This window comes from Parambassis ranga, chromosome 12 (assembly GCF_900634625.1).
Source record: "Parambassis ranga chromosome 12, fParRan2.1, whole genome shotgun sequence".
Taxonomy (NCBI): Eukaryota; Metazoa; Chordata; class Actinopteri; family Ambassidae; genus Parambassis; species Parambassis ranga.
The window spans coordinates 13,520,996-13,545,998 of NC_041032.1; the positions used below are offsets into that span (position 1 = coordinate 13,520,996).

The 25,003-nt window shown below is 42.9% G+C and overlaps 1 protein-coding gene across 8 annotated transcripts in view; it reads right to left on the reverse strand.

The window, feature by feature from the left end:
• mast4 (microtubule associated serine/threonine kinase family member 4) overlaps positions 1 to 25,003 on the reverse strand; it is a 61,519-nt gene that overhangs the window by 13,727 nt on the left and 22,789 nt on the right. For 4 of the 8 annotated variants that reach the window (XM_028417169.1, XM_028417171.1, XM_028417168.1 and 1 more), the window contains exons 4-8: positions 19,120 to 19,151; positions 12,576 to 12,656; positions 3,678 to 3,766; positions 2,092 to 2,161; positions 1,561 to 1,639 (exon numbers count right to left, since the gene is read on the reverse strand). In XM_028417169.1, the coding sequence (XP_028272970.1) occupies positions 1,561 to 1,639; positions 2,092 to 2,161; positions 3,678 to 3,766; positions 12,576 to 12,656; positions 19,120 to 19,151 (351 nt within the window). Of the gene's footprint in view, positions 1 to 1,560; positions 1,640 to 2,091; positions 2,162 to 3,203; positions 3,325 to 3,677; positions 3,767 to 7,633; positions 7,925 to 12,575; positions 12,657 to 14,677; positions 14,850 to 19,119; positions 19,152 to 25,003 lie in introns of those variants that run through there. The other 4 variants (XM_028417174.1, XM_028417170.1, XM_028417173.1 and 1 more) reach the window with 4 other exon arrangements.

Sequence of the window (25,003 nt, forward strand, 5' to 3'; positions counted from 1 at the left end):
TACCCCAAAAACTACAACATATTTTGCTGCTTGGGCTCTAATCAGCAGGGTGGTGACACATGAGCAGGTGGTTGATTGTTTACAGCCAGATTCAGGGGCAGAAACAGAAAGAAACTCAATTTCAAAGTACAAAAATATCAACATTTAAAGTTAGAAAAATGTTTTGATGCCAGAAAAACTATAAATAAAATACAATATAACAGTATTTTGGTGAATGGTGAATAATACATAAATAACTTAAATCAGAATATGCAGATTTTCATCTTAAATTTGAGAGTTTCTTTCCTATAAATTTACATTTAAGTGCATTTTGTTCATCATCACCTGTTTGCTTACTTCTGGTTAGAGTCTTTATGCTAAGCTAAGCTTACTCAGTTTTATATTTAATCCACAGATATGAGAGAATCAATCCTTCCATCTCACTCTTGAAAAAAAATACTGAATGATGAGTGTATTTTCCAAATTATATAATTATCCATAATAGCTAAAAGTGCGCCCACAGAGAAATAAAACCATTTAAAATACATTGAAAAGAACACTGCAGGCTAATGTCAAAGAATACACACACTGAAACGGTTTCTGTTTCGGATATGACATGACGTTTCAGCTGAGAAACACAAGCATGCTTCCCTCAGTCGATGGCATGAATAGCAGGAAATGTGCTTGATGACCAAACGCCACACAAAACAAAAGACACAACATCAACGCAGGTCATTTTCAGACCACACAACACACTGTGATTCCTGTGTGTGTGTGTGTTCTGCAGTGAGCTGTGGCTGTTTCCCGTAAGACATAATGCTGAAAGAGGAAGCGAGAGAGAAAAGTGTGTTTACTCTGACACCGTTTCCCTCTCATACAGTTTGTTGACAAAGAGCGCCTCAGACATGGTGTCACCACAGTGAGTGGCATGTAAACACACACAAACACAGCCCACAGGACAAACACTGACGTCATGTCCACCATGCTTGCTCATTTGTTCTTTTCAGAACAAATTATGATTTTGCTTTTTAATTCCACAAATGTGTTGAATACTTGATTCTGGGGTCCTTCGTTTCTAAAGAACTGGCTGTTGCTATGTCAACAGACTGTTGCTATGGGCACAATGCTGATCATTGTGCAGAACAACATTCAGTCCACAGAGGAAATGTGATTTTAAATGAATATTTTGTGTGAGTTTAACCCCTAAAAATGTTTCACTGTGCATCATTGCTTAGAATTATACATTAAAGTTTAACCCTGGTTGTAAATGTTTGCATTTTGCCCTCCTCTCTTGCCCACTGAGCTAAGATTAACACAACAAAGCTGCCAATCATTATAAGGAACATCATTTGATTGTTTGATTGATCGTGTCATGGTGGTTCCATTTCATGCCCACACCTCCGTGTGCATCCCTGAATGCTGCTGCCGCACTGACGACGTCAGAGGACGGACTTTAGACCAGACCTGCAAGACGCCATCATTGGCTGAGCACCACACAACCCTGCTGCGGTCCTCAAAATGTCAAATAAAAACAAAATACAGAAGGTAGCGTCTCTTTACGTATGAGTGGAAGATGCTTACAGAGACGGTGGAGCTGGGAGTGTTGGTTCCATATCCAGAGGAGGGAAGGGAGGCCAACGACCAGCGGCGACCATCAGTCCTGTAAAACAAACAAGTGTCAACAGTCTCAACAAAAAATAAATAAATCAAAACCATGGAGAAGAATTTGCCTTTAAACAAACACACGTTCTTACTGCAACATGCTTCACTTTCCATGTTTGCATTCAGAACATGGTAAAACATCCTACTGATGGCTCTACAGTACACAGACTAGCAGACATGAGCGGACTAAAACTACACGTCTGAGGGATGTGAAAGGAAACTTCAGATACAAACTAATGGAACGTATGAGGACTGTTTCAGCCTAAACATGAAGTTACCTGTCTGCTCTGTGGCAATGACTGTGGATTATAATAAAACAAAAACAAAAATACACAATTACATGACATCATGTTGAGAAATGGGGTAAAAAAACAAATATGTTACTAATGCAGAAAATATTCCGAATATCTACACCTGGCTGAAAAACAAAAACAGGTAAACATCCGTTACCTTCGTGCAAAGGAGAAATGAGCAGAGGCACTAGGAGAGAAATTTCTGGGACTGTCTTGTGGGCTCGTTCCTGCAAGAAACACACACACAAAAAGTCTGACATAAACTTTATTAAAACATCCTTTGTGTCAAAGTTTGATTGACACACAGTACCACACACAAAAAAGAGACGAATGTTGCCATGGACATCATGAAGTTTAGGAAGTTATTAGTGTTAACAAGCCAGAAAAGGAGCAACCTCAGCATTAGAGAGAAGACAAAGCATGTTTCCTGTGTTCCACTGTGAAGAAGGTCAGAGAGAAAAGCCTCTACACCCAAAACACATTTGTTAAATCTTAAAGGGTTTTGAAGAGACAACAGCACAAATGCCTTAGATCATGTTAGGAATCTGTCAGCTGGTGAAATAAAGGCATGTTAGGCATGTTAGCCTGCTTGCTATAAGCTGAATGTTCTTCATATTAGCAAAGATGGCATTTTTTTTTGCTACCATCATGCTGCAACCTCAGAGTAAGAACTCAAGCCAACATTAAAAACTGCAGTTCCCCTCGCAGCCTCTAGGGGCTTCAAAAGCGAAAGATACATTTTTATAGATCTCCTTCAGTGATAGTAAGGTTTCAGACTCAAAAGTGCTCTTTTGATGTCAGAGAAGCTCCTACCAGACGTGCCATGGTGCGATTCAGAAGCATCACATAAAGGACCCCCCTACTCTGCTATGTTTTGGCGCTCACAACAACAACAAGGAAGTAAATGTGAATTCCACACACAAGTTTTAGGGGGCACCTAGTCACCTCCCCTGAAATTACCCATTAGCCCTGCTGGTTTGTTGTACAGAGGCATGAGGAAGTTGTCCTCTGCAGGTTAAAAAATCTTATCCAATCATATCCCCACACAGGACCCTGATTGATCCAAACAACCTATATTGACGAGCCTTTTCCACACTGAGGAGGCTTGTTAATGATGAATGTCACCCATTTAACTGCACAAACATCATAATGATAATGTCCTCCTCTGGGAGTTACTCTGCACATGAACAGTCACAGTTCCCACTGAACGACATGCTTCAAGGTAATAAGGACAACAGAAAGCCTCCTCAGCACGTCAGCACGTCTTACCTTTGCTGCCAATATTACGCCTGAGCCACAGCGTTAGGTCGTCCCACAGCAGCACACACTCGTTAACAGCAGCGCTGTGGCTCTCTGGGTCTGAATCCATGTTAAAGCTGCGGCTCCTTTGTTAGACTAAACACTGCGAGTGGTGTCTCTGCTCCTGCTGACCAATGCCAGGAAATAAAACGCCCTGTGGTAAATGAGGACCCCCCCCCCCCTCCTATGCATTTCCTCTCCGCAGGCCACCACTTCCTCGCCCACAACAATCGCTACTGCCACCGTTAAATTCTCCCTGAAGAACCAACAACAAACCTCCTATGCTCCCATATTATCCACGTGATAATATCAATGCTGTGCTGCATGTAGAGTGATCACCACTCTTACTGTTATTTGTCAGTGTTCTGTGCGCTCTGCCAGTTAATTGCTCCATCTCTGTGCACCCTGTGGGTGTGTTTTTGCTCACACGTGTGATGGACTTACCTGTGAGTGACGAGAGCGGGGAGTGAGGTCGTGGTAAACCTGAGGACTGACCGCTTCCTATCAGGCTTTTTCTGTTACTCGTTCTGCAGCTGTGAGAAAAAAAAAAAGCACAGAGGACGAATATTAGACAAAAATAAAGCACACAGAACACATCAGGGCCATACCTAAGCCTAAAATTGGAACATTTTATTATATATGTATTTTAACATGTCACTTTAATAACTGCTATTTACTATAAATGCAAATATTTGTAGCATATGGACCTTACTTTATTTAATCCACTATTTTCCTGATTCCTGATTCCATGTTTGTAAATTCAATACAAAGAAATTCAACCGTTACTTTTGGCTTTTTCACAGGATAAAAGACGTGTTTGTGTTCTCTCTACTTGACAGCAATGACTGTGCTGCTTCCACAGAGGTGCAGGACTTTATACTGCAGCAAAAAACCAGCCCACAGGGAAAAGAGTTGAGAGGACTGAGAAGTCTCAGACATTCCAGCGTGACCCACAGTGCTGCTGCTACCTATTGATACTCATTACAAACATTCCATTACATGTCTTAACCCTTCATACACCCTTGACAGAATTCATAAGGGATTTCTGTATTTGTTGGCCACGCAGTCGCCAACACTTTAACCTTGAATGAAAAATGATTTATTTCATCATAGAAGCAGCGTGAGCGTCCCGTTTAGAGTCGGCCGTCAGTGGAATCGCACGCTGCAATGCCTGACGAACACCAATCCACTTCAAGGTCAGAGACTCAATGACATCCTGTTACATAACCTCCTCAGAGATCTGAACCACTTCCAGCAGGAATTCTGAAAATGTTATTCAATAACCATTTCCATCTGACAGAAAACAAACATTATTCTGCAGTATGGACACTGAAGCACAGACACACACACACAAATCTCTGTAAATCACAGAAACACTGAGGAGACACACAACTTTCCTTCAGGCACAATAAGCTGCCTGTGCACTCCACAGACCTGACTCACTGACTCCTGGACACAAGAACAGCTACACTGATGAATCAGCATGAAGGCTGGATGGTAGAGATCCTGTGCACTCACAGTAGCTGTTTGTGTAACGTGGTCACAATTACATGGCTGTCTGAGGTACCCCTTTACTGATCACTGGTGTCACTGGAAGGAGTGAATGCTTCATCATCTAAAGAAGCTCAGTCAAGTCTACATTCTTAGATGCACAAGGTGTTAAGGTTATGGGTGCTCTGAGCAGCCAGGAAAGGCAAAGAAAAGGTCCAGATTACTAGTAATTATGTATAAGCTTGAACAATATATTGAGTCCAGTTACTTTACATTATTAACATATGTTTAATTTAATTTTAAAAAGATGTCAGATTTCTGCAATATTCTTTGTACATTAATAAAAATGTGCCAATATGCCAAACTTCTAATGGATTCTGATGATGCTGATGTCAATTTTTATGAGTTAATTGAGTAAATTAAAGAAATAAATCAGCTCAAACACCATATTTTTGCATATTCTAGTCACTTTTTGGACCTTAGTATTTTTAAAATCCTGGCGACAGCCATGCTCGTCACTCCCTCTGCCCTCTGTCCCATCATGAGAGAAGCATATTAGGCTAATTTCTATGCCTGTTTTACAGGCACAGGAGCAGGCTGCTAACTTTGTGTTGACATTTATTGTTTTTTGATATCGCTATAAATAAAAAAAGACTCAATTTCAAGAGTTTATGGTGTCTCACAACTCAACACCACTACACAGAAGTCCACTGTGTAGCGATTCAGAAAGCCAAAAAAATAGCCTAACTTTTCCATTGGATAAACCAAGTCAGGTGCATTGTATTGATGACTTTCACCTGCACAGAAAGCACATCAGCGCAGCATCATAAGCTGCTTGTAGTTGTTGTGTCGCTGCCCTGTTGTCACCCAAATCCTCATAAATCAGAGGGGGAACCCTGTCCACAGTAGTCATCCCTCTCTACTCGAGTGGTTTGATGGGCTAACCCCTGCCATCAGGAGTGTGGACGCATGCCACGAATCATTTATCACAACGGGGTTGGGGAGGCAGTGAATGTTATCTGGTACACAGGTGCTCAGTCAAAGAGGATCAGATTTAACGAGATCTATTTATACCCTCTCGCTGTGGATTAGGCCGAGAGAATGCCATGCCGCTGCCCAATCAGCCCTCTTCACCCGCTCAGAGCCAAGTGCCACTCGTGGAAACATGGTTTTACTTCACACAAAAAAAAATAATGCTGAAGCTGAGCTTTGGTGGAGGCCGCAGCGAGCATCACGTTGGAGCTTTAAAGACGGGATAAAGGAGCCCTGGGCGAAGACGATAGGGAGAAAGTAGGACAGTGTTTATGCTGTACTGCAGATGTGTGAGATCCATGTGAGGTTTAACTGACTCACTTATATGCAAAACCTCAAAGAATCGAGTTTTTATTTTTACCTTACTCAAAAAAAGTACTCTCAATCTGTCAAAAGTTATTGTCTTAATTTGGCTACAGGACGATGCAAAAATAGATTTAATAAAAACAATCTTTGAGCGTGAATCGTCTGATCCTGACCTGTGTCAACCGCAACTAAAAGACTTGATAAAACAGGTTTTTTTTTTTTGCACAGTCGTCACATCTGTCAGGTGAGCTGACAAAGCGCAATGACACATGAATCGCCGCTCCGCGCTGACAAACCTAAATTCAAAGTCAAACATGTGACACACACACACACACTTCTCTATTAATAGTGTTTAAAAACTGTCTGTTTGGGTAAAAAGTGCAGCAGCTCTGTCACTTCTGAAGATTCAGCTCGTCTTTGTGAAGACTTTGTGTTTCCACGTATTTAACTTTGGACCACACAGCAAGTTTAGAGATAAAATATGACAATAACGCCTTGAATAGAGGATCTTATTCAAGTAAAACTCGTTTTAAAACCCTGCAGAACCGTTTTTTTTTTTTAAACATTGGCAAAAATTACAAAATTTAAATCATCAGGCTGAACTCTCCACTGGTCATTGGATGCATCACATGCAAATTTGCTGTTAAAAATTTGGCAAAAATAAAACATTTGCACTAACAACATTCTGCAAAAGACACAAAATTCTGCAACCTTAGGGGGTCAGTGAGTATCCAGCTGATCTGCAGACTTAAAATTGACATTCAGTGAAAAAAAATGCAAATATTTACATTAGTGTGGAAAAATGACCTGGAAAATAAAGCAAAAAGTTACATTTCATGTATTTCTGGCTGTGTTACACTGCACTACAGACAATGGATGGCCATGATTGTGCTGGTTTCCATAGAGCTGCAGGACTCCAGTCTACACTGACTGGACATGTGACAGGAGGAAAAAACAACCCCCCCAAAAAAAACACTGCTTAGGATTCATGGATTATTAAGCCACTGGTCATCTATAATGAAACGTTCCACCAATGTCTAGAGTAAATAATCATCTGTTTTTATATCAACATAATCTAACAGAATGAAAAAAAAAATGTTATCCAAACACTGCCAGTATTTCATGTTAAGCTGTTCTGTGCTATAAAATGGGTCAGGACAGAGATTAAAAATAAATACCAGTATACAGTATAAGTGAGCCTCAGCAACACTGTAGCTCCATCATACAGTATACAACAAAACTAGGATGAGCTGGCTTAGCTGTAAATCAGTTTACACACTCTGAATCCCATAAAGCACAGAAACATAATATATATATATAAAAAAAACATTATTAATACAGACGGCAGAATGAAGAGTACACATCCGGCGTGAAGGAACAGGAGACTGCCTCCACAACAACACCCAATTTGACTCACAAAGCAAATAAAACACAATAGACAAGGAGGCAACACCCAGCTAATTCTTCACTGTGCCCTCATAAAACGGCTCAGATGACCAACACAAAGAAAACTTCAACTGCTGTCACTCAAGTCTGCACAAAATGTATGACAACAACACAACAACTTTCACCTTTTGGACCGGCGCAGACGGGCTCCGCTGAAGAAATGCGGCATGCTAAAGTTTGACAGAACTGTCCACAGACTAGAATCGGACATGGTGTCCAGGTCATGCCACAGAGGGAGGTGTAACGGCGGTTTCTGTAGACCCGCCGAGGAGAAGCGACGGCTGTCAGGGTTCAGGAGGCTGCGACCCCCCCAGCAGTCCTGACAAACACTCTCCTTCGGCCCAAACTTCCTCTGCACAGGCACATCTGCAGCCAGCTGCGGCATAAGCACGCTGGCAGGGAGGACACGCTGTCCTCCTCTGTCCTCAAACACACAAAAAAAGTAATCCGGGGAGGATCCTGATCCAGGTCAGGTGTTAACAGCCTCCACTGTTGCAGCGATGTGACACCTAATACCAGCTGACTTTTTGTTTTCCCGTCTCACTGCGACTGCGTTCTGTATCCCAAACACTCACCCTGCTCAACATGCTTCATATCATGTAACAGGCATCTACCACTTCACATCCTGTGTAGGGGGGGGGGGGACTGTGAGACTGAGGGGCACTGCATCATCAGCAGATGCTGCTTTCACACACTGGCACCCCTCCAGAAGTCCGGCGGGTCAGCGTATTAAGCAGGACGCATTTGAAATGGAAATGTTGTGCCTTTGCCTGGATTCTCCCACAGCTGCATACATTCCCCCCTGCATACACGGCCGGCCTCACCTCACCTGCATCACCTTTGCTCCTTGAGCAGATACGCCACCAAATGATAACACACAGATCAAATGAAGACGTTTTCAAAGCTCCTGAATTCACATTCAAACTGTTTTTTTTTTTTGGTCAGTTCAGTGATGAATGCGCCCGCCGTGAGAAAAACTGCTTCTGGTCAGCTGATCACAGCAGCCCGTGGAGCAGACAAATTCTCTGAACAAAACAATATTCCAGACCAGAGGAAGCAAGGCGAGCTTTAGTGCCAAGGCATTGATTACTCATATAATTCTCCACAGGAGGGAGAGCAAAGTGCGGCGCTGCACACAGACACACTTCAGATAAGAGCGTCTGTAGTGGTGTGTATGCAGACCGTGGAGGTGGGTTTACATGTTGCTTTCACAATCCAGTGTCAAAAACATTCAATGCAAAAGAAAAACATATCATTTTTTCAGAGAGACAGGGAAATTCTGCCTTGTAAAACAAGTTGAATGTTAAGAAAGAATCTGTTCTAGCAACAAATAAAGCAATAAAATATAAAAAGATACCCTGGATTTAAAGTCTGCCACATTTGGTTGACATCCATCCATGACATACATCCACCCAATGCGACATATGCTTAGGGTACATATGGATGTACTGCCCGACATAGTATGATATGATGTAACATTCAAGTTGATGGAACTTATACGACCGACACAACCATCAAAATCACGGTACAGAGGCAGGTTGGGGATACGTGCAATGCGGCAGACTTTTCACTCTGAAGTCCACAAGCTGTTCTGTTTTCACCTGCTGCTAAGTTTCATTTGTAATTGAATGAATTTGCCCCATGGAGAGCTACCGATTAAGGTTGGGGCATTTAAAACAGGGTAAGGGGTTAAGTAAAGATCATCCTGAAACACACACATTTATAACAACACACACACACACTATATAAGCAAAACAGCTCCTGCTGCACGGTCCCCATTTTTTGGACAATGTAACTGGAGAAAACACGCATCAAAGAAATCTCACAAGATTGTGGCCAACAGACTAAAACCTACTGAAAAATTAATAAATGTAGGACAAAGAAAGGGAGCAAAAGCACTGGGATCACATTCTGTGGATTATACCACAAATAATGAACTAAAACCAAGACTTTGTTTCCATAAACTTGCAGGGGCAAGGTTTAGTCAGCCATAACCCCTACCAAGACCGTCTGAGAGCTACACTGAGGGAAGCGTTCAGTCAGACCTTCAGGATGCTGCAGATGAGTCTGACCACTTTTGCCTGGAAGGGATTCAAAAAGCTCACAAAGAGAGAAAGAGAGCGAGCAAAACCCATGACCAGCATGTCTGTCACATACCCACTGCTTCCACCAACGTGTGCATCTTCTGACATTAAGTCATTTTAGTCAGCGTAAAGCCTAACCGTGGCTCGGCCCGTCTCCCTGCAGGCCGCTGTGACAGCCTTCACTCTAATTATGGCACTGCTCTGTTTCTGTGTTCCACATAAGAAACGACGGTTCAAAGTCAAACCTGCACGGAGCAGCGTGAACGGGGAGGTCGCTGCCTGTGTGCTGACAGGACCGGCACAAAATGAGGTTTGCTGTCCTCACAATGACTTCTGTCCCCTATTTTCAGACATGCAACACATACAGAATGTGGCTCTACGTGCAAAGAAAACTGATGAACAGTGTTATTGTTTTAGCGGGCTGGATAACAGTTTTCAAATAATGAGAGGCATAATGACACATGGAGGATAATGAGTAATTATCACACACGCTCCAATCTGTTATCATTCATAAATCCTGTAAAGGTCGGTACATACTGTGAAAAACACAACAAAGCTTTTTAGTTAATGTGTTTGCCTGGACATTATGAGCTGGCAGCCATTAAAAACATGCAAGCTGTTTACATTCTCCCATCTTTTTAATAGTGTGTCCAAGCAGCCACACCTTCCACTCCATCCTTACATGTTTACACCACCAACTCTCAATCAGAATGAAAAAGTGAAGCAGCAAAAGATTCTGTGTGAGTGCACAACAGAGCTCCACAGCACTCCTAGTGGCAAAAATAACCATGGGGTACCTTTCAAAAACACAACAAGCCACTGAGGATCTTTGACAGCTAGCAAGTAGCAGTTAGCATGTCAGCGAAACAACCATTGACAGTCAAAACTATGGACAGAGCCTCCGTGACGTCACCCGTATGTTTCTGAAGAGCCGCTTTGAGGCTCGGTGGGAGGCTCCGATCGCCGCCATGTTGACAGCGTCACAGTCCGCCAACACTCTATGGACAAATACGGACAAGGGGGAGCACGAGCAGAGTTGAGGAGGTCGGGCGATCGCATCAGCAGGAAACTCACGCTGTGATACTCAAAGTAGCAATTGACACTAGAAGAGAACTTATCATTTGAGAGCAGAATGTTTTTTTGTACCAGGCTGTAAATATGTTCATTTCTGCTGTGAAGTTTTAACATGGGAGTCTATGGGAAATGACTCGCTTCTGGAGACAGCCCCTAGTGGTTGCGGCGTGAACTACACGTTTTGACACTTCCGCATGGGCTTCAAGTCTGAGCCCCAAAGGCTGCCGCTTGGAAACAACATGTTAATGTTCTATTTTGCTTTGTTATAGTAGGTGGTGCTACTGCACCTTTATACACTGTCTGTACAATGGAAAAGAGATGGAGGGAACCAGCTAGCTAGCCACAGACGTCATAAGAAAACCATCATGCTAGAAGTCCACATAACCTGTTTCACCTCCATCCTCCTCAGATTTCAGAGTTACAGTTAGCTTACTAAAATACGTTGCATTAAAGGGTTTTCTCTCTCCTGGTTATCAGACTGGGTCCAATGAGGGTGAGAGAAAGAGAGGGAGAAAGAGAGGGAGAGGCAGGGATTCAGGTCAGCTGAGCAAATCTTGGCCATAAAGTTGAATCACCTGCTCTTAAAGATTTGATGCTCATGGGATGTTAAAATACTGCAATGCTGCACCAACGCTGCCACCAGTCTCTCTCCTATAGATTGATTCTGTAGACACTGTACATAAATGGTGTAGTAGGTCTCATCTGAAATCACTGCATACTAATCTCAGTTTATATTAATACCTGATGGAATAAACATAGACAGACTTTCTGTCAATAAGTGGAAAAAAATCGTTATGAAATCATCTCTGAATTCTTGTATGGAGCTGACTCACTTTAACGCCTGCTGCTCTCAACTCTCTATGAAAGCCGAGCAGAACAAGAGGAGAGCAGGGGTGAGATGGGTGGGTGTTCGGTTCTATTCATTGACACAGAAAATTCACAGAAATTGAGTGTTCTGAATGAGCTGGAGAAAAGAAAACACACAGTTTCAGTCCAGCTAGAATCAGAATGAGGCTGAGAGAATGAAAGCACAGACCCTCCTTACATCAGTGAGACATGTGGTATGTTTGTTGTACTGTGAGCTTACAGCTGGAGAGCTGATAGAAGCACGCATATAGTCCTTTAAATTCACTGATGATAAGCGTGTAAAATTTAAACACAAGCAGCTGAGTGTGGACATGCAATACCTCAAATGACCACTTGAGGGCTGCTTCCAAAGGTGAGTCAAACAATACGAACAATTAACTTTTGTTTCATCCCACTGTTAGCATCTTGGTTTGGACCCTAGTTACCACGGTAACTGTGTCAGCCACATCTATATTCTGAACTTCATCAGGTCAAAAACAGATGCTAAATCGCTACTTTTGCTGCTATGTGGTATAAAACAGCAGAAGCAGGACTTTGGTCCTTTGTGTGTCTAGGAGGTCTAGGAAGGAAGGAGTCTTAATTATCCTGAGAAGAGGATACTTGTACATTAAAGCCCAAAATAACTCATCATTTCCATTTCCAAGATAAACAGACAAATTATAAACTGCTTTCGATTGGAAATTGAACCATTAGCTGCACTTTCTGTTTTGAATGCTCTTCAGTCTGAAATGAATCGAGCCGGGATTCAGACAGATTGGGACCATTCTTCACTTTGATGTACTGCAAACGCCACAAATCCTACTTAGCACATGAAAGAGGAGCATAAACCTCAGAACAGAGGGTGGGGGCAAGACGAGGGAAGGAGGGAGTGCGACACCACCAACATTATATAAGCTCCATGTCCGCTTTCAATGTCATTTCAAAGGCACATGATGATTTTTTTTTTTTAAAGGAACAACACACAGCTCCTGGCCCGGAGATGCAGCAGGATGACAGGAAGACCGACTCAAACATGCACTAACAGAACAGAACTCTTTCTTACCTCCAGAAATGAAAGGCGTGCAGCGGACTGCACGGGCTGCACGGGCTAGTGGGAGTGGGGCTCAAGCTTCGGGGAGTGAGGCTGTAAGTTAAATGGAGTGTGGTGAATAGTTGTCTTTTATCACACACAGGACAGAAACCCCCCCAACACACACACACACAGATGAAGACAGCAGCGTCATGAAGAGTAAATGATCCCTGTCAGATGAACCTAAATGGTGTTTGCAGAGCAGCTTCCTCGGGCATCTGTCTGGTTCTGCAGCGCCCCTCTGACATTGGGGATGTTTGACCCCGTGGACTGTTTCTATTCAGGATCAAATCAACGGATGCGATCGAGCTAAAAGGCTGCACATCATAAAGGCAGTTACAGATTAACCATTCCTGTAATCGAGCTAGAAGTCTCCTAAATTGCACTTTCTCCATCTAACGTCATGTACTGAGAGCTGAGAGCGGTGGCACTGCAGAGCATCAGGTCACATAAAGGTGAGCAACTTTTTTTTTACTGCAGTGGCCTTCACCAGAGTATTCTGACGTGTGAAAGTCAGTCCCTGAAAGAAGAAGAAGCTCAAACCAACAATGAACTCCTCTCAGCACCCAGGCTGCTGCAGACACTCAGCAGAGCACAAAATGTACTGTGTATTAATCCTCTGAGGAAAATAGTCCCCAAAAGCCTCATTTAAAGGACAGGCATCAAAATTGAACATAAATAACATGGCAGCCAGAACTGATGGCTGTTTTAAAAAATAGATTTTTAAGTCATTACATCGACACACTAGAAACTCTCTAGTTATGACCAATTTCTGAAGACATCTGGCCTTACTTTCGCCAAACTTAATGCTGGGCTCAGACCTAATTTAGCATAGCACACTTAGCTTGGAAGTGGCTATTTATAAAGATGGAATAACATATTGGGTAGCTAGAAGTCATTGATAAATATAACACTTGATTTACACTTCTAGATCAAATGTATGCTGTGCAGCTCCTTCTGGAAATGTGACTACATGTAGCAGTGACGAGGGCCGGCCTACTCGGTCGCGTTGCATTTCCTTCTATATATCTTCAGCTGCTGAACTGATTAGATCATATTGAATGGACACCTTGTGTCACAGAATCACATTTATGTTATTAAAAGCTCTACACCTGGGTAGAAGGGGAATGTAGGTTCCAGTTGCTGGCAGCATGTTTATGCCAACACTCAAACGAGACACCTGGGTTTGACTCTCTATGAGGTAACGCTTCAGTTTCTGCATCTCTCTGTTGCTGTTTACTAAGATCGCTTTCATGCTTGCTTTGGCTAGATTTAGGCACAAAAACAACTGGTCATGTTTAGGAAATACATCATCATGGTTTGGGTTACCATGGTAACAACGCCTGCCCCCACGCCTTCTAAAATATATATCACGGTCTCGTAGTCTTAATTCGCAGAGGTCGAACGAACTAGTATTTACCAAAAACACTGATGAGGAAGTGCTGCTCTCTAAAGTGTCACATCATCTCTAAAGCCAGCTAGTGTTTTGGTGGCGTAATTACACAACAACACAGACACACAAAAGCCTGCACTGAGCAGAGAAGTAAAGTCTGTGGTGTGATGAATCCTAAATGTGCGCACAAAGCACATTTTTTTTTAAAATTATCTCCAAATGCAGATTGTAAATCCTCACATTGACAGAACCAGAAAACAAATACATTTTTTATTTAGGTCAACAAGGCATCAAGTGGAGGAAATGACAGCAGCTGAGATAAATATTAAAGCTGACGCATAGATCATACTGATCACAACAAACACGCCACAACACTCTGTATAGGTGTGTTAGGTGTGTGTGTGTGTTACCTATGTGTGCATGTGTCATGCCCGCATTTACGCACATGCATGAAAACATAAATCTGTGAACGTTAAGGTGAGACAGCTGCTGTTGCCAAGCTGTGGAGGATTTGACTTCCTGCTGCAGATGCTGCTGCTGCTGCTGCTAATGCTAACGCAGCACAGACAGAGCATAAAGCAACAGTGAAAAGACAGCAAACAAACATGACACAGAGACAGATGAAGGCACACACTGCAGAGGAGCTGCCACCCCGAGCAAGAGAACGGAGGAAAATACTCACTCTAGCGTCAGCCCTGGAATTCTCAGCCTCTCCCGCTGGGCTTTCATGGCTGAACTGTGCTCGTTTGCTCTATTGTGGTCATGATATGCATTCACACACTGCCTGCCTGCCTGCCTGCCTGCTGCCCCCCCTGCACTGACAAAGAGCAGCCACCTCAGTGCGATGAGACGGATTGGTTTTTCTCTTCCCCCCACAAAAAGAAAGAAAATAGAAGTGAGGGGAGGGGAGGGTTGGGGGGGGGGGGGGCTACGCCGCTCTTGTTTTGGTCTCTCCGCGCACCACCTTGAAGCTGTCAAATAAGATCCTCAGTGTGCCTGCGGAGGGCACGGAGGCAGGACAATACCCCTTCATCCCTCCCCTTAACACACGCCCCCTGCTCCTTCATGCACATTTGTGTGTGTGTTTCTATGTCCCACCACCACCACCTGCAGCACCACCACTCCTCCACCAGCTGGTGACCAGCTACACAGCATCACGCAGCATTAAATTAAAGCCACATTTTCCTGTAGTCACCTTGACGGACGCACGGCACGTGCTGCACGATGCAGTGTCGCCACAAGCGTGGGGGATGATGTCACCCCCCCCCCCCTCCCAAAAAAAAAAAAAACATAATGCACCACTAACTGCTGGTCCACGTCAGTCAGAGCGAGACACAACAACAAACATCGAGACTGTGCAGGAAAACAGACACATGAGGCGTGTGCAGGGACTTCAATCCTCTCAATAAATGAACATGAATCAATGACTCACAGGCAGGAAATGAACTCAACTCTTCATCATCTAGTGCATCAGATAACCAAAACATCTTCACAGAGCAGTTAAGCCTCGATAGAAGAGAAACACAGAAACTCATCCACGACAAGCATGTTTAAGGCAAACACAGGTGACACTGCATTAACACAGAGCAGCACGAGGTGAAGGTGTGGAGCTGAAGAAGAGCACAAGAGTCAGATGGTCTTTAATCTGCACCACGTTTGCCAGTAAACCCCCTCACAACATGCTACTTTCTACAAACTAATGAGAATCTCATCTTGGCAGCGTCACAGTTCAGCTAAACTCCCAAAGAGGTGGAGCGCAGGTGGAGCTGTGGCCATATTTATGTAATCTTAATATAAATAAAATGGGTAAAACGGGTTACAAACTTCTTTTTTCCATACATGCACACGTGAAGAGCTGTCATGTCATCTATCTTTATTGACAGTTACTGAGTAAACATGGAGGTCTGTGTGATTCGTTTGGAGACGGCCTTCATTTCTGAGCCCCAGAGGTTGCTGCCGGGTGTTCTTAGTAAAATCATGAACAAAGCCACATTGGATGAGATTATTATTTTGGTCTCAAGTCAACCAACCCCCCCACCTGCCACAAAAGTGTAATTAAACTAAATATCTTTGAAAAAGTCATGTTTAACCTAACTTTTTTCATTCTTTACTCATCTATTCATACCTAAAACCATGTTTTTGTGGGTATGTGCCCCCTTGTGGTAACTAGAATAGGTGCATGTACACATCTTCCAGCCTAGTTAGACTATTTTAATAAAGGTGGGTGACAGACTACGGTTTTTATAATAAGTTCTGACTGCTGCTGTACCTGAGGTGTGAATAAATGACACTGACTCACAGTGTTCAGAGAAGCTTCCATTGTTCAGCCTGCATTCATTTGAAATGAGTTCTACCTGAATGGAGGAGAAGTCCACTCACACCAAGAGGTCTGTGTGCAGAGTGAACGAGGTGTTACAGCCAGGAGCTGTTATACTTTAGACAATACTGCAGAATAATGACACACACGGGTTCAGAGCTCTGCAATAAAATATAAACAAAAGCCACAAGACTCGACAGCTGCTAATATTTGCTTAAGAAACACGGTGACATCAGAGTCACAAGTGGGGCTTTATTAAGTGCAGGTAAACAAACAAGGGGAATAAAAAGCACTGTTTAACCCAGCCACACAAAGAAAACTACATTTTCATGTGAATAGGCTTTGTTGCACTGCAGGAACTCAGAGCAAGAGCTGGCATAGCTGTTTACAGGAACTGTCTCCTAACCTGCTTCTACAATAATCCCAAATCTTTCTCGTCTTCTTCTGTATCACACGGAGCCAACATGAATCTGTTTTTTCCTTCTGTGCTGCTGTTCGTGCAGTTTCTCAAGGCCGATTAGAACTTCATCTACAAAGGGAGGCCTCCCTGCAGTGGAAAAACACTGAACTCCACTGAACAGAAGCTTACAACCTCAAGCAGAAAGCAAAGAAACTGATCAAAACTGGTGCAAGAAAAAACAAAAACCAAGGAGGCTTTGTATTCAACAGTTCAGAGCAAAGAAATATTTGACCAAACACTTTAAAGCACAAAGGAGTATGTGCATCAGTTCTAAGGATGTTTTTTCTATTATAAACAACCAGAATATTAGTATTATTTTTTGTATAGTAAATATCTTCCAGTGGCCTCAAACACCTCACTCAGAATGAATAAAGTGTGTCTGACTGCACCTGTTAAACCGACTGTAACACAACCTACAGTCAACAGATCTTTATTAATATCCGGTTTCAGGCCTTCGTGCTCAAACAGCCTGAGTCTCTATGCTGATGTAAGAAGTAGGAACCTAACTGTCAACAAACCCAGCGTGCATCTTCAGCCGCACCATCGACTCAGCAGAAGACTATTTCAAACTATTAGGGTCAGACTATAAATAGGGTCGAGTGGTCTCTGACCTACAGAGCCTCGCATTGTAAACAACACCTGCATAATCATAAATGTCCTCAAAATGGCAAGAATGGTGAATTAGCATCATGCTGACAGCAGGCAGCATGTTAATGGCAACAAATTTACAGTAGATGGCTCTCTGTCACAGGAGTTCAAAACTCAAGCACAGAGCCAGCATGGATGAATGTGTCCAGCTCTCAATGCACTGTAAAAGATCACTGAACAGATTTTTGTGTATATGTCCAGCTCACATCATAATAAAACTGCACCAATCAAGACAAAAAACACATGTGATCTCATTAGATGAATCCAAACGTCTGTTTGCTGTGTAAATAACCTGCAGCTCTGATGAATCTGCAGCAGTCACATCAACTTTGTCATATCCAAACACCATTACTATGGTTACCAAGGTCACCAGAGGCTCGGCCACTCTAAATATAAACTGGTGCAGTTGGTGATCTCACAGCAGCACGTTAGTAATGGGTCACCTCCATTAGAGCGCAGTAGGTGCCCCCCTCTGGTGAGGTGGCAGCAGGAGCAGAGAGGTGTTGTGGGTAAAATATTTCTCATCTGAGAGAGTCTGTTCTGCTTTCAAAGCGGTCATTCATCCATCCATCAGTGGACGATGGATGGATGAGCCATCCAATTCCATTCAGTATAATGATGATGTGTTATGTGAACAGAGACAGCAGCTATTCACACTTTTTAGGAATCACTGAATAAACAAATATCCTCATTTTATTTTGACTACTTAGACTATAATTCAAAAGGTAAACTGTAAATTAAAAAAGACAAAATGTTCACATTTTTCTGAATATTTGCGTAAGAGAGAAATAAATATGTGTAAAAACACTTCTTAAAAACAAAGAAATGATTAAAGCTGCAATATTCTTAATGCTATATGCAATTACTGACATCTAACATGACAAAAAACGTCATCAAAACACAACCTTTTCATAAAATCTCAAGTCGGCCATGTTTTTAATCACCTGAGTGCCGAGCAGCAGCTAAAGTCAGCAGCTAGCTAAAGCAAAGAAGCTACAGCTAACAGCAGCTAACGTTAACGTCAGAAGGCACAGCAAACATTTCAAAGTGTTAGCAGCCAGATTAAACATTCATAACTGCAGCTAACCTTACTAGCTGAGTCTAAAATTACCAACAACAGCTAACGTTAGTCATGGCAGATTAAGTTTAAGACGTTCAATCTAACAATAATAACCAGAGCTAATATTAGCAGCCCAAGCACACACTAGTAGTAGCAGCTAAAGGTAGTAGCTGAAGCTAACGTTAGTAGGTTAAGCTACAGGTTTAAATAGCTGAGAGAATAGCCATAGCTAACATTAGTTGCCACAGCTATCACTATTAGCAGCAGCTAAAGTTAGTAGCCACAGCTATCGCTTGTAGCAACAGGTTTAGGTTAGGCTAGGTTAGGTTAAAGTCCTACTGCTACCGCTAGTAGCTACAGGGGAAGCTAGCACTGCTAATTAGTTGAATGGTTGTTGTATGATAGGGATTTTTTTTTTTTCACTGTGTTGGTTGACATTAGCTTATTATTCTATCTTAGCATTTGCTGCTACTGGCACGCCTAAGACTGTTTACCAACATGCTGTTTAAAATTCAACAGCAACACAAAGTGGAGCCTCCATCATGACCACAAAACACGACAACCTTCGTGCAAGGAGACGTTTCCAGAACTCCACCAAGTTCTAATCAGCGTAACGAGAAGTCAAATGTAGGTACTCACAAGCTGCCTCTTCTGGGAAGACTCAGCTCCTTCTGTAAAGGAAAAGAAAATGAAAAAGGTTAAAACCATTTCCTGTTAGGTAGCATCATATATATATATATATATATATATATATATATATATATATATATATATAGGCAACAAAACTTATCAATTAGCACCTCTGCAGGGTTACACAGAGGTCAGGATTTACCGTGTGCACTGAAACAACAATGTCCTCATTGATTTTTTCCTCCTGGAGGGATTATGCATTCTCACACGCTTGTTATTTAAAGGATAAGGCCGCCTGCAGACATCTGCAGCGTTGCAAAGTCCTTGCAGTGATTTAACCAGCTGTTGTTCAAAAGCATTTTTACTGATTTTATTCTCCTCTCTGCTTCCAGTCACAGGGTGTCACATAGGATCATCCAAACAGAGCTGCACTGACTGTTCTGCCCTGGGTGCCAACTAAAACCTAAAAAAGTAGATCTAGTGCCTGAACCACAGCTAAAAAAAAAGTTTTACAGTTAGGAGTTAATAAAATGAACCTACTTATAGAGCACACAGGGTGGAGTAAGCTGTAGTTTGGAGAGAATAAGAGTGTTTTTACCACTTTACTCTGAGTTAGAAGCTAATAAATGTGTTAAAATGGGCCTTCAGGCTAAGTTGTTGAGTCTCTGTGGGGTCTGATAATACAGTCATGATCTCAGGCATCCAAGAAGTGAGCAAAACAAAGCAGGGAAATTGGGGAAAGTGGGGTGGGGCTGCCGTTTTCCAGACATAGAAGGTGAAGTATTTCAGTCACATGTAAAAATATCTTTTAATGTAGATGATCATGTTTCACCTGTCTGTGACAGTCAATTGTGAGCACTACAGCCGGGCATACACTGTGCGTTTTTTGGTCTGATTTTGACCCGAATTGTGAGTCGTACAATTTTTTGGGGTCGGGCCGAATTTCAGCCTTGTCGTGCGTCTTTAATCGCACAGTGTACTAGGGCTCACGAGAGGAGATTAACGTCGCATGAACGGGGGTCGGATGATCACTTGAATTTCTGACATTTGATATTTTTGTCGCCCCTCGTGAGAGACAGCTCCGGGTTAGACATGTTTAATTTCAGGTTCAGTGCGATCACCTGAGCAGTGCACTGTACAGTGTGAGCACATACATCGTGAGCTTTGACTTGACGATGACAACTTGCTAAAATACTGTTTTCTTGCCCGTAACAATCAATGCGTGAAGCTGCAGCACCTGCACAAATGTCGCTTAGCTCTTCGCTCTGCCCAGCTTAATAAAAAAAAACATATGTTACTACAGGAGAAGAAGACGATGATGCCGCAGCACCTGCTGAAGCACCAGCAACACATCAACAACAAGGACACACCGACAGACAGCACACGGTGTAACAGATCACTTCATTCCTCTAACACTTCTTCACAGCACCGTTTGTATAATGACAGCAGATTCCTGTGAAGAGGCCGGTCTGCGCTCTTATGTGCAGCAAATATGAACTCGCCGCAGCTTCCAGGCTGATGAATAAGCAGCCTGTTTCAGTCTGTGTTTACAAATCCCATCGTTAAGATGTTTGATTGCGTCACAATAACCCTGATAAGACCGTGATGCTTTGTCTCAGACAGTGTAGGACACGCAGCTGATGTGCATTGGCTGCTAGAGTCAGCAGAAAACAACCCCCACCTCTTTGCTATCAATTAAGGCTTTATGTCTGCTCCCCCTTGCTGCCTACAGAGGACCAAGGGCAGAGAGTTTCCTTGAGAGACATGACCGCGGCTAACACAACACTAATTACCACGCAGCTGAAGAGGAAGCGATGTCCTCCTGAGCATGTCTCAGGAGGACATCTACATCAGGTGATATAAATGTGCTGTTTATGCTTTTAGAACACATTCAGGTGCAGACAGCACTGCATGACACAGCTTTAACCCTCCGCACATACTCAGGCATGTTTTAACTCCCTGTGGGCTCTTTGTTCACCTCACACACACAACTCCTACACCCCCCCCCCATGGAAACAGCACAGTCATGACCACAGGTGGAGGATCTTAATCACTTCAATGCAGCTACAAACACAAAAATCTAAAGTTATATTTCTTTAACAACAACAAATAATAACAGCAGGAATCAGTATGTTCAACTTTTTCCAAGCTGCTACCAGACTTTGCAAAGAAAATGGGAGCTAAACTTGCTTTAAATGCTGAAATATTTGCATTTTTGCTGCTTCTGTAGACCTGCAGAAAGCCTGCAGATCAGCCAAATATTCTCTGATTTTGTGTCATGCTACCGTCGGTCACATATGAATCAATAATAGTTTCCTGGATGTGTCGAGAAGTGCAGAATTTTTTGTTTTTTACAGAATCTTGTTAGTCCTGATGGCTTATTTAAGTTGATTAGCTTCTCACTCACTGCTTGTTGATGTAAACCCACCATGGCCCACTGCTCACTTCGCGTTCATGTGTGGATGCCTCACACAACACAATGTACTTGTCATTTTGTTTTGTTTTGATCAGGGAGTAACAGACAAAGCAGCTGAAGTGAGCTGTTAGATGAAGACGAGGCGTCCTGCTGTCGTGTGGGAAACGGTTTGTAGCATGGAATCACATGGTTGGTTGGTATTTGGTCCTGTCATGGTGGAAAAAGCCCAATGATCACCAGACTGCTTCATTCATCTACACAAACACTGTCAGACTCAGTAAGTGTACATTGTACATTTACTAGAGAGCAGCGTTGAAGCTCAGAGGTGGAGCGTAGGTCTGTGTAGTCATTCAGATGACTGCCCTCAAGTGGCCAATAAAGGAACTGCAGACACCTGCTGATGACTGTTACCAGACAGCGGAAGTGTCAGAACTTGTAGTTCATGCCGCAACCACTGGGGGCTGGCTCCAGAAGTGAGTCATTTCCCATACACTCCCATGTTAACATGTCCAACTTCACAGCAGAAATGAACATATTTACAGCCTGGTACAAAAAACCATTCTAGTCTCAAATGATAAGTTCTCTTCTAGTGTCAATTGTACGGGGGGTGAACTCCCTATATAACTCATTTGTTTTAATTATATTCAGACTTAAAATTACGCAGAATTATGAGCGTTGTCGCTTTGAGCGACACGCGGTTGACGTATCACAGCGTCAGTTTCCTGCTTCCACGAACACCCGCCTCCCTAAACTCGTGCCTCCCCCTCTTTGTCCATATTTGGAGTTTTGGCGGACTGTGATGCTGCCAACATGGCAGCAGTCAGAGCGTCCCGGAGCCTCCCACCGAGCCTCAAAACGGCTCTTCAGAAACACACGGGTGACGTCACGGAAGCTCTGTCCATAGTTTTTACCGTCAATGGTTGTACCACATCAATTCAGATCCAAAAACTTGCACAAAACAAACACTAACTCACAGAGTCAGCCAGCACATGTTCTGCAAGGTAAAATCACTTTTAATCAGCCTCTAGGAGAAAGCTGGTTAACTTCTATGGTTTGGGATAAGTCAGCTGGACTCCAACTCACTTTAAATGAACTAAGGACGACCTGAACACATCAAGGAAGCTCTCACCTCTTGGTTCATTATCTCTTGATGTGGTCAAACTGAAGCCTGCTGCAGGACCTCATTTAAGAAAAAAAAACCAATCACCTCGACGTGTTTTAAAAATAAAATCACTGCAAAGCTTTCATCTTTCCGAGTCGTACGTCTAATCATCTGTTTATCCAGAACTCTGTTCGGCGCCTGAGAGGGAAAACAATCGTGACACCATGAACCTGGGAGTGTGTTTTGTTCCATGGGGTAAATGTCACCCAATGCCTTCCAGCAACAGCATCTCATCTCCACCAACAGCACATCAAAGTGACGGTGCTGCTGAAGAAGAAAAAAAGTGTAATGCCTCATTAATAATTCCCCTTGATTTATTTTGGATTTCTCAAGATCAAAAGTGTACTTTAGTGTAACTGTAGTCTGCTGCTGACTGGCGAGGAAATCCCCATTAACTCCCAACGTTATCCAAACACACTGTGAGCGCCTTCAGAGGGTTTGATATGTTTCTGTCCATTTTCAAAGGACGTGTTCACAGGCTGATTACACCACCGTCCTTTTCTCCTGGTAACAAAGCATCAGGTGATCCAACATATCCCAGGATTCACTGCACACTGCCAACAGAACCAACCAGACTCCACAAACTGAACTCTATCAGCCGAAGGGTGAACGCCTGAAAAGCGAGAGCTACACCTATGAAGCACAGACCTCCACCTACAGACCACACAGACCCTCACCGCTGCTGATCACACACCAATCCACGTCCCAGGTTTTTTTTTTTCCTGAATAGAAGAAAGCTGCATGCTAGCTCACCGACACAAACTGAAGCTGGTGCAAAGTAAAGACACTGATGTCCTTTTACTGCTCTACAGTGAGTTGTTTTTGGTTTATATTTGGATCTATAACAAACACCAGCTTTAAAACTCAGCAGTACCATGAACTCCAGAGGGGAGCAACAGGCTGCTGACGGGGTTAATCAGTCCTACACTGAAATATTTCTGCTCTGAGCTGCAGCTAAGATGATTAAAGTTTACTTTCTTAAACAGACTCAAAGGGCAGCAGAAAGAAAGAGGTTCGACTCAACTGTAAGATTCATTAGAACTTCATACATCTTTTAATGCAAAAAAGTTCAACGTCTTCATACATAATCACGTTTAGACCATTTCAAATGTCACTTTTTAAGACTTTTTAGGATAATTTAAGAATGCACTATAATAGGGAAATCATGCATTGTTAAAACAACTGGCTGCAGCATGCAGTTTTTATGTATGGTATATAATTCTTCAGTTCCTTTTACAATAAATATCACAAAAAGATCTTGACCATTGATCCCAAACTCTGCTTCAAAGTATCTTCAAGTGCATCTGAAGATCAGGGAAGGTTAATTGGATCAATAAAATGCTTATCTGCTCTGCCCATGTGCAGTACAGGAGGCGGACTGAAGCTGCGCATGTCAACTTTAAAAGGAAATACAGCTGTCCTGGACATTTACAAACACCTGACTGTTCATCAGTCTACATCAGTAAACCCAGACTGACTGTCTGAAGTCATATTTCCCACCATCATGCTGCTCTTCATCCAACACAAGTATTGATTTGTGCAGCAGATCCAGCAGCAGACGTCCTCACATCCCTGCTCGTAGCAGGATGTTAGAAAGGGAAACGCACTTGAACACATCAGAATGATAAAAAAACTAGCTAACAAGCCATAAAAATCCTCTCTGAGAACAATTTAAGTTGAAACTCTGTCTTAACAGAGTTTGAAAAGACTAGAAAGACAAGCTAACAGACGGTGGTCACACACTGGACTGCTCCTGATGAGGGATCACAGACTACAGGATGTATCCAACCAACGCAAAGCAAGCTGAACACAGTGAACACTGGTGATAGCGACAGTTTACAAACACACCAGCAAGAGGCAGAAATGCAGCAATTTGATGTTTGCTGACCGCCAACAAATTCAAAGAAGAAGACGAAGGACAAGAAAGAATAAGAAGTAAACTAACATGGACGCCAATCATCTAACTGCTGCTGCTGCTGCTGTCTGCGCAGCTGTCAGTGTTACTTCCTGGTGTCTTCTGATGGTACCTGCTGTGTCTCAACCTCTTTTCTCATTTGCTGCTGGCAACACGTGTCAGGTATTGTGTGAACTGATCACCGGGTCAGGTTGGGTTTGTACCCCTCCCACACTTGCAGATTCGTGTCTTCACCCCCCCACGCACAGATTTTAGTGCCCACTGACCCCACTTAGTGCAGACTAGTGCAGGCTTTGTGTGCAGCATCTCAGTTTCCTGCTGTGTTTCAAACTTTTAGAGCATAAATGCAGATATGACGGCTTCTCCCTGTTAGAGGGTTGTTAATGAGGCTCCTCATTAA